The sequence below is a fragment of the Acyrthosiphon pisum genome, chromosome A2 (genome assembly GCF_005508785.2).
Source record: "Acyrthosiphon pisum isolate AL4f chromosome A2, pea_aphid_22Mar2018_4r6ur, whole genome shotgun sequence".
NCBI lineage: Eukaryota > Metazoa > Arthropoda > Insecta > Hemiptera > Aphididae > Acyrthosiphon > Acyrthosiphon pisum.
In genome coordinates this window covers 56,035,857-56,049,910 of record NC_042495.1, presented here as the reverse complement: position 1 = coordinate 56,049,910, position 14,054 = coordinate 56,035,857, and the positions used below count along the sequence as shown (strand labels likewise).

Here is a 14,054-nt window from a genome sequence, read left to right as displayed (position 1 = left end):
GACTTAGTAGAAAAGATGAAACCACAATCAACAGACTTCGAATAGGACACACACATCTAACGATCTAACGCACAGCTACTTGATGAGCAACGACGAACCTCCATTATGTGACACATTCAGAGTCCCCCTAACGGTAAAACATATCATCACCGAATGCTATAAATACAACCAGTACCGCGATCTATTCCACATCTCCGAACAAATCTGTCAAGCACTTGGACCAAACCCACAGGACACTAACAACTTAATTTTATTCCTTAAAAAATCAGAATTGTATAACTTAATTTAAAAAAAAAAAAAAAATTATGAAATATAATATTGTAAATACTTCTTAACTTAACTCCTTGTACTAATGACCTAGATGTCGATGTATTTAAGATCAATAAAAAAAAAAAAAAAAAAAGGAATTGTTAAAATCTATAATAATAAGTAGTAACATAATAGGCACATATACTGGTGTTCAATATACATATATATTATATAGCATAAAATTAAAAAAAAATACTTGTATTTGTATTCAAATACTTTGTAGGTATTCGTAAAATACATTTTTAAAATAGTATTTTAAAAGTATTTTTAATACCTTTTTACTAGAATACTAGTATTAGTATCTTAATACTTTTACAAAAGTATTTTTTACAAGACTGACTAACATATACATAATTACACGAGTAATTTGGAGAGGCCGTAATTGTAAACATAGTAAGAGCAAAGAGCTTGAGAATTATAAACTAGTATATCGATTATTACCTATTACCTAATGTAAATTGTGAATTGTTATATACTGTACAATTTATATTCAGTGTTAGGTATTCTATATTTTTATGAATTTAAAGCACCTTTTTACGTGTCCAACCAAACCTTACATAACGATCTTGCCATCTCACCCGTCTGTGATGTAGCTAGAACTTTTTATAGACGATTTAACTTATCTGCTAAAAACCATGATAACTCCCTAATCAAAGGACTTGCGTCGGCAAACATACCTGACAATCCTAGGAAAAGACTAAAAAGGCGGTGGTGTCGGGACCTATTAATTTAGTTGACTGCCTAATTTTATTTAAATTAAATTTTAAATTTTATTGTTAACTTATAGAAATGTATATAATGTATATAAATAACTGACTAAGTGTCTTCACTGGAAGGCTTCTTAAATCTGTCCTTACTTCAAGTCACTTCCTATTCATTTATCTATTTTACTTATTGTTCAATTTTATGTAACAGATTGTAAAAAAAAAAAAATAATAAAAAAAAAAAAAAAAATGAATTTAAATTTAAAACAAAACACAAAGGTACCTTTTACCTACCTATAGATTTTGTTATTTATAGGAAACATTTTCAATGGTAGGTCGTAGGTACATCGTATACATTGGATACATGCCACTTGGTACGTAAAGACCAACGTTTATTTAATGGTCGCGAACACATTTTTCTCTAAATACCTTTACCATATTTTATAACGTTAAATTTAACACTGCAGTATATAATATTATAATATAAGAACAGTTTTTGATGATTATAAGTTTATTGGATCTTATTGAAATGTTTTCCGTTTAAAAATCCTCAATATCAGTTTCCAAACCATTAAATGTTGGGTGATCCATTCCTAAGCAACTGGTAACTGTTTCATCTTCCCCATGTGGGCAATCGTCTTGTAGATCGCAAACCCATTGCCGAGGTATGCAACTACGTGCATTATATGTATTAAATTTATTCAAGCACTGAAAAAAATAAAATAAATAATACAATATTTATTGATATGTGCTCAAATGTAATATGTATGTAATTCAGGGGTTCTAGAGGCAACGGCCCCCTCCTAAGCCGTATTTCTAAAAAATTAAAAATTGTTAAAAACAAAATTCGAAAAAATAAATAAATTATAATATCAAAAGTTTTCTGAAAATTATAACTTAACCAGTTAGCCCCCCCCCCAAAAAAAAAAAAAAAATTTCTCTGGAGCTGCCCCTGGTAGCTATGTATAATGTATTTTTGTTTTTACCCTAAATTCTGTAAATTGATTACACTGTGAACTCCAGTTGTCGCATACACGTTCATCGGATCCATCGGCACAGTCTTTGATCCCATCACAGACTGCACGGAGACCTACACATCCTGTTCCTTGCCAACATTTAAAATTATTTTTGTTTATACACGTTTGGTCTTCTCGAGCGTTGAAGTCACCAAATCCTGGTCTTAGTCCACCATATGTTCGGCCACAATTGAATTCATTTTCATCCCATCTGTTATTTGGTATTATATATTTTTATTTGTACAAATGATGTGCACTTTAAATATATAATTACACAAGATTTTTATTTCATGAATAATTAAGTGTTTTCACTTGCCCGTCATCACAATCTACTCGTCCATCACATAACCAAGAATTGGGTAAACAGACGGACATTCTTCGAGAACGACACCGAAATTCAAACTTCTTGCAAGTACCACGGCTATAATACCAGTTGTCATTATTGTTGTACAAACTATTAGTACTTTCTCCGCCATTCGTATCTACTGTATTGTAACAGTTGTATTCATCATCGCCTTCTACAATGGTAAAGAATAATAAAAACATATAATATACCCAGCTATTTAATTTTTTTGGGTACCGTACAGTTAGCTATAATATTATGCTATGATATTTAATTAAATAAGTGAATATCATAATTTACCAATACAGTCTTTTTGACTATCACATAACCAGCCCAAAGGTATACAGACATCAGAATTCCGACACGGATATCCGTTGTAAACCATACCGTCTGTGAAACATTTCACTGTGTTTTTGATTATATCTGTGAAAAAATGTAATAAATTTGAACGTATACTAATGTTAATATTACATGCAATGTGAAACAATGTTACCTGGCACCTGCTACCCAAATATGTGTAGTACTGTTTAATGTCTATAACACTAAACACCCCCGAATGTCAGCCGATGCCAAGACAATATATATCCATCATCAAAACAAGATTGGACACACTTTCCTAAGTTACTATTTTCTTCTGAATACCTAAACAACCTTCAAAATTCTACAGTTGGTGTCTGTCGAAGTTTCGAACCTCTCTAACTACCCATATAACATATTTTCAAGAATGCCCTAGAGCCGACACCTTCAAGTTTTAACTCTTAACCTACTGCACGAAAAATTATTATCATTACAGAATTCAATGAAGATCAGGCTTAGTACAAAAATAATTTATTTCATCTCTTAATGTAATTTATATGTATCTAATACATTGCAAACAGTATAGGTATATAATATAAAATATATATAGTTATAATCACTCATACATTGTATTATTTACGCACCTACCTACCTATATTAATATGGCTATATGGATGTATATTGTATATATAGTTATATATTAACTTATGTCTTATAGTGTGCATGATCTAAAGAGAGGGCGATTCTCATTAGTCATTACTCATCTGGGGCGGACTGGCTCCTCCAGAGCGACCCGGGAATTTTTTTCAAGCGGCCCATCGGCCATAAACTATTGTCTAAGGTTTTTTTATTTGTGACATCGACGGCGGTGCCGGAACTGCTTAAGCATTATATTGGCATATTGTCTAAGGTCTAATCTTATACACTATTACAGTGTAATTATAATGAAAAATATTATTATATTATTATTAGTTAATGTATTTTATAAATATATTTATTAAATGGTAAATAAATTGAACGTTTTGAAAATCGATGAAGTTCATTAAAAATATAAGCGTCGTTCACTTTCACGTTCTATTTGAAAAAAAAACGAGTGACGTTTAATTAAGTAGGTACCATAAAATTGGATGAATAGAAACAAATGCAAATGTAAAATTGTGTAACTTTGATGTCCACCATATGCGCTATCATTAGGTAGGTATATTTCTTTTATATTATTAATCGTCAACCAGTACCTAGGTACAAAATTATATTTTCCTTCTGTGGCGTACAAGCACTATACAAATCTACATAGATATCAAAATTGTTTTTTACTCTTTTTAGTATTCAATAAAACAGTATTGAACATTTACTATTTATAGTGTTTAGTTATACAACATTTAAAAAAAAAAACTTAAGAGTAAAAAATATTTGAAATTTCCTATTTAAACTAAGTTTTTCTCTTTTTATTCCTGAAGAACCTCAATATATAATATAACTCAATAGTAATTTATCATGTAAATAAAATTATAATTTATATTATAGTCATAATTAATATAAATACATTTTAATTGAATAACATAAATAACAAAAGGTAGAGTTAAATTTTTAATAATCTAAAAATGTTACGTTCGGATGCAAAGCTTTGGTTAATTGGTTTATCAGCATTTTTATTCAAATACTATAGAAAAATATAAAATATGACTATGTGGTCTTACAGAAACGTAACAATATGAATTAAGAAGAATTCATTTTTAAAAACCAGCCAAGTGCGAGTCCGACTCGCGCACGAAGGGTTCCGTACCATCATCAGCTATAAACATGTCGGCAACACTGCTTATATTATATATTCTAAGATTTTTAGTATTTGTTGTTATAGAGGCAACAGAAATACATAATCTGTGAAAATTGCAATTTTCTAACTATCATAGTTCATGAGATACAGCCTGGTGACAGACGGACGGACGGACAGCGAAGCCTTAGTAATAGGGTCCCGTTTTACCGTACGGAACCCTAAAAATGACAAAACATTATTCAGGAAATTAGGAAAATTTATTTGTGAATACAACACACGGTGGAATTCAAAATTCAAATAGCTAATCCCGATATGACACTAAAACTAATAATTCTATTATTGGCTTTTATTATTATTTTAAACCATTTAACCAATTTTTAATAATAATTTTACCTATAGGAGATTATAATTTAAGGGACATTTAACAATAACTTTACTATAAATTATAATATAATATTATTTAAAAATTGATTTGACTTGCCCACCTTAAAAAGCTGAGGTTATGATTTTTTCCATTGCTTTGAAAGTCATCTTAATACAAAATACAAATGAACTAATATTTATATTTTATATAATATCAGTAATATCACAGACAACAGTCTTGTTAGTCGCGGACGAAAACAGTATATTTTTTAATAATATAACAATAATAATTAATAATACATTGAATTATATCGTATATTTTAAACGACACAGCGGCCGCGGCCGGCAGACAGGTGGCACCAAAATGTCTATTTATATAAATACCTACTGTTTCTTAGAACAGCAAAATATAATTTTAGGTATGATTAATTTCGTATTGACGTATTATTTATGTTATATTCTATACATATTAAATAGACTAAAAACTATTATTATAATCTAAAAATTAACAAATTACTTGTAAAACCAAATTGTCCGGCCTCATAATTTGATTATTCGACCGGCCCATCGGGAAATTTCCCGATCACCCGATCTGCCAGTCCATCCCTGTTACTACTTACTGATTATCACTTATCAGCTACTAAAAAGCTTAAGTATCTATTGTGTTTACTATTTTTAATTTTCTTTTGTTAAATTATTAAATTATTTATAGAAAATCATAATTTAAGTAGGTATATTGAATAGATAGGTAAGTACATACTATTTGTAGTTTTTTATTTCAACAATTACTAATTAGTTAGGTATATGAAGGTATGACTATAAAATTATTTATTTTCAAATAGGTAGTGGTAGACTGGTAATAATTAATAAGTTATAAAAGTTTTTGGTATGTATTCATCAATAGGAATTTCAATATTTTCGTATTTATTAATAGCGTTTTCGATTTGACAAAATAGTGTGCACTGAAATTCCACTGGCACAGAGCAAGTGATGCATGAAAATTGACAGGGGCGAACCTAGTGTGGGGGCGGGGGGAGTAGAAGGTTAGGTATAAGAAAATTAGTCATTTTTATAACAATAAACAATAATATACATTTTTATTATTTACTTTGTTTTGTTTTTTTTTTAACATTTATTATTTTATTGCAAATGTGGTAGGTACTTCCCTAATGGAATAATTTATTGTAATGGATATCTTATATAGGTATTATAAACGATTTTCATAATCTATTAGTATAATAGCTTGAATTTTTAATTTACTTAAATAATTAAAACATTTTAACTGTTAAACGATGAAATGGCTACGACAAAATAACAAAAACGAGTTGTCCCGGATCAATTTTTAGAGTTGGCCAAACTACCAACATTGGCCCCCCAATAAAAACCTCCTCGGTACGCCCTTGAAAATTTCACTAGTTTTTTTATAAATCAAATGTGTAATTATGGAAAACAAAATATGTTGACATGGAAAGAAATACAATTCTTAATAGGGTCGCCGGATTTTGTTCCCCGTTATCGAGAAAAACGGTTCATATTTATAAAATACACTTATTGCACTGACAAAATCGGTGGTGCAGAAAATGCGCACTGAGTGCGCACGAGTGTTGTCAGTGCAATTAAATCGAAAACGCTATAAGTGTTGTTTATTGAAATTTACTATTTCTTTATCAAAGAATAAGTACCGACAATTTCCGGTTCGTCGATGCCTTAAGAGATCATTGAACTACAATGTCTTTTTTTAATGATAGGTACCCACTTGAATACCTGGGTATATAATAGGTAGGTAATACTAATAGGTTATACTAATAGGTAGGTACCTGTTCAAATTGTGAATTTATAAAAGATAACTTTGTTGTTTACTAATATATAGGTATAATAGCTTATTCTATTATTATACAGATGTTGTCAACACATTGATGAAATGGTTTAGTCATGTTTTTCAAGATTGGTCTTAAATCTTGATACACGTACCCATTAGATTATTATTAAAATATATAGAGTTCATTAACAACGCTATTATTACTGATGATAAATTTATATTGTTATGGCGTTATGCAGGGAGTCTGTGATACTAATTATTAACCACTGTGTCACTGACACTCACTGTGATATTAATATATTATATTATTACAATTTAGATATAGCATAATGTTAATAACTTATAGGTATGCTAAAATTGGTTTTCTCATAGATACAACCTATTACCCAAGACGTATATATAGGTACATATATTATTTTGTCCAATTAAATTATTCACTAGTAGCATTGATTACAGTGGCGTCGGCGAAGGGGGGAGAGGGGGCAATTGACCCCTCAGATATAATCCAAGGAGGCAAAAGTATAATTTTGCCCCCCCTACTACATTAAAATTAAAGGGTATACAATCGTAAATTACGTTTAATTTAAACGTTTACGTATTCAAAATTGAAAATTGGTCTCATTTTTATGAATATATGAATGTGCCTAATAACATTATTATTATTATTATTATTATAACATATACATACCTAATAAACATATTGAGTAATTTTTATTTATATATTGTTACTTTTGAATATAACTTCAGGTATAAAGTAAATATGTTTTGTGTTTTGTTTCAATATATAAATATCTAAATATAAAGTATCCATATTTATATAATAGCATTATACAATAATTATTAATTATATCAATACATTTATATAATTCTTATATTATAATATATTATTACGTATATCAACATTAAAAGTATTAAAAAAGGTTTTCTGTTATAAATCACAAATAAATATATAATAGTTGTTAGGGGTTTTAAGTTTTGCCACCCCCCCCCCCTCATGAAAAATAGTTCCTGCGCCACTGATTGATTATAAATACTAGTATTTATAATCAATGCTAGTAGGTACAGGTGTAAAATAACGAAATTAACTGTACTAATTATTATTACATACCTACCAATTTTTAATATTTTATGATAATGACTCCTATATATATACCTGGGCTGTATACGTCATAATAGATAGTTCTACAATCTAAAATATATGTACAACGTACATATACATAATTTTATAGCTTGTTATATAAGAAAAGAGTTTAATAATTTAATATAGGTGCTATTAATATACAAAATCATTGATAAGAATTAAAATATTCAATTAACATTATTTTTATACCACAAACATTAGGATACTAATAAACCAATTTTAATATAGCCGTGGGGGGGGGGGGGATACTAATATGAAAAGAAAAAAAATTATAACCTATTGCTATATTATATTATATACGCACAACTGATCACACATGATTACATGAACGTCGAAACGTCCAAGTAAAATTACCCGAATGTCCCATGAGCGTTAGGAGCTTAACATTTTGGTTAGGTTAGGTCTTAGATTTTTGCACTATTGAATATTCAAACGTATAATAACATTTTCTCCACGACTCCACAAACGATTTTCGTTATTTTAATGCAACACAAAAAAATTCTATCGTTGGAACTTGAAACATATCACTAAGGCATAGAGAATCAACAGAATTATAATTTTCTATACTCAATGAAATGTTCAAAATATTTCATTAATTTAAAGTTATTATTATATTACTATGAGTTTATGAATTTATATTTTATATACTTCATTTTTAATCTGTATTAGTTTATAATACCTATATGCGATGTTTTTAGCAAAAATTAAACCATTATTAGTATACTGTAATGCTGTATATATATATACAGTATATTGTATAATCAGAGTATCTTTAGAAATATATAGCTGGTCGGGTAATTTCCACTTTGAAACGTATTGGACATCGGTGTGTAATGAACATACTATAGACCTTATACTAAGGTCTACATAGTATAAGGTTAGGTTAGGTTGCTTACCATTGGATTCAAATGTTAACACTGCAGTGACAAGATACGCTCAGAACCTACCTAATTGCTACGATACAGCATACTGACTTCTTTGCAGATTTTAAAAATTGAAATCCTACAATTTTAAAGTCAAACTGCAAAGTATATAAGTATATAACCGTGAAACAATGACTTTAAATTTCGTATTTGTATCCGGAGGTCCCCTTGCACCACCCCTCTTTCACCCACTGACAACCACGCCTGATAGCTGAGGATCTTACCGTACGAGTCGCTGTGAGCTTGCTTTGCGTCCATTTGGTACGAGGTGGCCGCAGCGTCCACGTCAGCCTCGTCGGTATACTTGCCACCACTGCCGGCACTGCGTTCGTCCAACATATTGGTCAGGTTAGCGGTACCGCGAGGGTAGAGGCCACCGGTGTATATGAAAATGGCGTTTTCGGTTCGGTTCGCGTGCAGGTCGGCCTGATGTTGCTGCACGGGAACGGCGGCGGTGACGGCCGAACGACGGAACTTGACGGCCAACATTTGGTCGGGCGGCAGGTCAGCCAACACGAGGTCGCTGACCGGATACCGAAGCGCGTACCTGGCATACGGGTACGCCGAATACCGAACGCCCCCGACCTGCTTTGCAGCCGTGTCCCACGTGTCACTAGCGGCCGGCGGCGGTTTCTTGTACAGCTGAAACACGTCTACAGTGATTGCGGCGGTGGCGTCGATCCCGGTTTCTGCGAATGACGGGCGCAGGCCACGCAGCGTCACGGACATGTGTTCCGCGGTGACCGACCGGTGCGGATCCCGTCGGGATGGCTGCGCGCCGAACCGCTGTTCCATCGACTCTTTGACCGCCAGAATAGTGTCCAGATCCGATTCCGGTACCACAAATGGCGTGGCCACCTCGAACCGACGGCCGCCGTTGCACTCGAACCTTGCCACCTGGTCGCCATCGACGAGCCGGGCGAACGTGCCCTCGTACACCCGGTCGGCAGCCAGGTCACCTGCCACCATGTAATCGCCACCGCCTCCGTATTTCTTGCGCGCCGACGCCACCGATTTGAACATGACGTGCCTCCGCTTGTCTGGCCCGTTTCTGTACAGGCACACTCCGGACAGTCCCCGGCCCTCGGGCAATCCCAGTCGGACGGCCACGCTGTCCAGTGTCACCGCACCGAATATCGCGGTCGTCGTCGTCATCAGTGCCATGGCCGTGGTCACCACCGTTTTCGCCGCTATCGTATTCACCGCCATCATCAACATCAACGCCATTGCAACCGCGACGGACCAAGCGCGCACAGACATCGCGTCTGTCGGTGATCTCACGCGCGATACAACAAAGTGCGCCGCACAAATATATGTGGCGTATTATATATAGACGTCGGGCGTTTGACGTGCGCGGTATAACGCAATATGTGCGCACAATAAGGATCGTCGTCTTCGCCGGTAACAATATTATTATAATAGAATCGCGTCCATTGTCATCGATCGATCAAGGTCGACGTCGTCGTGCGGTGCGCAATCCTCAGTCGAAATCTTTCGTCTCGCGCGCAGTCAAACCCGTCAAATATAGTTTGTGTGCGTCTTGCGCGTTCGAGTCTTTCGACCCGTCATCGTATATTGTATATAACGTTTTACGGTCATCACGACCGCCCGCGAGGTTCCACGTAACCCCCCCCCCCCCTCCGACACAGTTCTCCCGAGAACCGGGGTTCATCACCACTGTGCAGGACGTATATTATTATTATTATTATTATTATTATTATTGTGTTTTTTTGTAGGATTACATTTTTTAATATTTTTTTTATGAATATATGATATAATGATAATATATAATGTAAGGTACACATCATATTTACCGACAATCAATTTTTTTTCTCGATAAATTGTCCACAATAACTCGAGCATAAAAACATTATGGAAGCACTATGTGAATTATACATAATTATTATATACAAATCGACGCGTGCGTGAAAAAATCGTACCAAATATCGTAATAGATTCTATACGTATATATTATAATGTATAATAATATACTTTGCTGCAAAAAAGGAGACGGCACAATATTTTATCTTGCAATAATGCCTCACGATCGATTTATTATCTTCGTATGTGTCAGTCGTGTCAGTGCGTGAAAAACGATAAAATGCGTGTTTACGTATATATTTTTATTATAATATTTAACGCTAAATTTATTATAACACACTATTATAATCGGTAGTATATATAGGTACCTGTATAAGAGTGCTATAATAGCGGATATCGCAGATAATACGTTCAAAATAATATTATGAAATATACCTACCTACTTGCGGTAAAAATAATAAAGTTTGTGATCTATATGATGATAAACGGGTGAGGTTGCCCACATGGCTAAATCGTGCCAAACAAATATTAAGTTGTAGTGATATCATTAGTATATAGAAGGTATGCAACAATAGTCTTTCCAGAAATGTTTAAAAACTAAAAACCCGAAAATCCAATTTTTTTCGAATAATGTGCAAAGAGTAAGTTGTCGAACATAACGTGTTATGGGGCGCAAAGTATAGGCAATATAGGTACTCTAACGTGTTGGTAGCATTTTACAAATGTTTATTACTATTATTGATTCTGTGGGGGTCTGGGCACGTATACTAACGTATAATGTTATATAATGTTATATTAGGTATATTATCATTTATATAGATAACCCAGGATAAATGTATGATCATATGCATTATATATATTTATATACACTGTAAGTATTTTCTAGAGAGTTTTCCGACGTTAGTAAAATTATAATATGTAACAATTTGGTGGGGGGGGGGGGGGGGGGGTTTCACTCTGTATTTAATAATTATTATTTTTATATACTTATACCAGGCAAAACTTAAAATACGTATGTATAATTAAAATTAATTAACAGCGTAGTTAGATACAATTAGAGAAGAAGATGGGTACACGGCGAAATAATAAGTAGATTATTATGGGATAAGGATATTTTCTGTGCCAAACACATTATATGCTATGTGGATTAAACATAGCGGAGGTACCTAGATACCTATAAACACATCTTATTAAACCTTTTTTTAGACGTCACGAATCACGAAAACTTCAGATCGTGTGCACGTGTTATCCTGTATCCATATTGTTATCGTTAAAACAATATAGCTACGAAATCACCTTATTATTATGTTTAGTATTATTATCATTATGAACCCAACATATCGTTTCATTGCACTTAGCTCGTCGCCACATAGATCGAACAATATTTATATTTTTTTCTTACAATTATTATACCTACAACATCACTCGCGATCGTTATTATAAGTACATCATGCGCAAAGCGATTGCACGATTCCATATCGGTACCTCTTACGTAGACAAGCAGGTTGTTGTAAATTTTAAATACAATATAATATTATATAGACATAAGAATGTGGGTGAAAAACACGAGGATTTTATTTAAAGACTACATTTAATATTAATATACATATAGGTAACAATGTAACATATAGGATCTCGATCTAAACGAACGTAATGATAAGTACAATTACTCTTAAGTCTTAATAATTATCAGCATATAATTTATGCACTGTCTTTTATAATTTTTTTTATTGAATTCAATAAACTATAAACATGTTAATAATAATATATTGCCATAGACTTCAGTGATAAATGATAATTAATATTTATACAGGATAAACAACAATAAATTGTCGCACAAACATATTGTATGATAACAAACAATATCGTTGGTGCACATAATTTTAAAGTTACTTCATAGATACTAATATACGGTTGGGCATTATGTTTTTAATTGGCTTGTGTTCACGTTCATCTTAAACAGAGTTAATCTTCAAGGCTCGAGCATTAAACACTATTAAATTTGATTGGATAAATACAGAGCTCATGCGTCTGATTATATTGTACCTGGGTGTATTTTTCATATTATATCATAAAGTGTGTACAAAATAATTATTGTACTGTTTTAAAATGCCATGCTTGTTCAGCTGTAGTAGGTTAGTACGAGCATTTCCCACACGAGCACCTGCCACACGAGCATTTCAGCTGCGAAGACGACTTATCGCTAGTGCAACGGCATCGCGACGACGAGTATCCTATATTGGCGTCCGTTAGTAGTGGCACCGGCGCGGTGTTCTCGTACACAGGACAAGATATGCGGCCGACGGGCTGGAGAAGCGGGCCGACTACCAGTGGCGAGCAGGATGGCGATTCGGTCTGGTAGCCGATGTCCGCGTAACTGGGCAGCGTCACTATCGGTCCGGCGTCGTCCACAGGTCGCAAGGCGTCATCCTCTAGGGCCAGAAGTGCGTCACCTTCCGTCGCCAGCGCAGCCGTGTCGTCTGCGAACCGTGACTTACAAGTCTTCAACTCGACGATGGCCTTGTCCAGCGCATAGAGGCCTTCCTCGTTGATGTCCGGCACGGCCTGTGGCAACGGCAGCGCGTCTCTCGGCACAGCGACTTGTCCGAATGCCAGGCGGCCCTCGCGCACGTCGGCCTTGCATCGGTTGGCCTTGGCCTGCGCTAGCATCAGCGACACCGGATCCACCGCGACGGCCGCGAGTGGATTGTTCCCACAGCACCCGTTTCCTGTCGGATCCACCGCCGGTTCGTCTATACCATTCGGGCCGGGTGGGTCTTGGAACACCGGACTTCCAGCGAGTGGAGAGACACTTCCATACGTGGTTTCCGGGAAAAACGCGCCGCCTGGTTCACCGAATAGTGGCGGCTCCGCGTCCACGCCACCGCTATGACCGCTCTCCATCCGGACCGGTGTAGTGGCCATCAAGTTGCATTTCACTCTAGCCACCGATGCCGGCATCGCCTGTGGACACAGAAATTCTACTTTTTAGGCATTCAAGGTGTTAAAATGTTAATCAATAATAACAGCAAATAAATTGTTATGCATTTCTAAGTAATAGTAAACGCAAAATCGAGCATCCAGGCCCGGGTTAAGACATTTTGAGGCCCAGGGGCCAAAGTTTTAAATGAGGCCCTTGTACGAAAAAAAAATATTAATGTGTATAATGTGTTCCGGGGTGAAGTGACCAGCCGACGTCATATAAAAGTATACCAAAAACGATAAAGAAATAGCCTTTAAAGATTGGGTCTAACTTTTTTTATTTTTTAAGTTATGGGCAAACTTTTTTTATCAAAATCATACATATCACGCATTTGTTTATGTATTTTCAAAAGTTTTTAACATTTTTATGTATTTTTTTTTTATTTTAAAGCTATTTAATTGTCCTATCAACACTCCAAAATACGCAATTGAACTAGAAATGCACTAATTATTTTTATTAAAATTAAAAAATAGAAAAAAGTTGGCAAAAATTAGCATTTTTTAAAGGAAATCGTGTATTATTCCAAATAATTTATTACTTGGTATGGGTTTTTTGTTTTTT

General features: G+C 34.2%; 2 protein-coding genes across 2 annotated transcripts in view; both read right to left on the bottom strand.

Moving 5' to 3' along the window:
* Nucleotides 1-1,384: 1,384 nt before the first annotated feature.
* LOC103311148 lies at nucleotides 1,385-10,088 on the bottom strand. The gene is made up of 5 exons (XM_008190719.3): nucleotides 8,914-10,088; nucleotides 2,673-2,795; nucleotides 2,346-2,547; nucleotides 2,000-2,240; nucleotides 1,385-1,721 (listed from the first exon to the last, which is right to left on the bottom strand). Exons 1-5 carry the CDS (start codon nucleotides 9,947-9,949, stop codon nucleotides 1,554-1,556), a joined length of 1,770 nt encoding a protein of 589 aa, XP_008188941.1. The 5' UTR covers nucleotides 9,950-10,088; the 3' UTR covers nucleotides 1,385-1,553.
* Nucleotides 10,089-11,790: 1,702 nt separating this feature from the next.
* LOC107885485 overlaps nucleotides 11,791-14,054 on the bottom strand; it is a 3,636-nt gene continuing 1,372 nt past the window's right edge. The window contains exon 3 of the mRNA XM_016809141.2: nucleotides 11,791-13,474. Coding sequence (XP_016664630.1) covers nucleotides 12,647-13,474 — 828 coding nt within the window. The 3' untranslated portion in view covers nucleotides 11,791-12,646. The remainder of the gene's footprint in view (nucleotides 13,475-14,054) is intronic.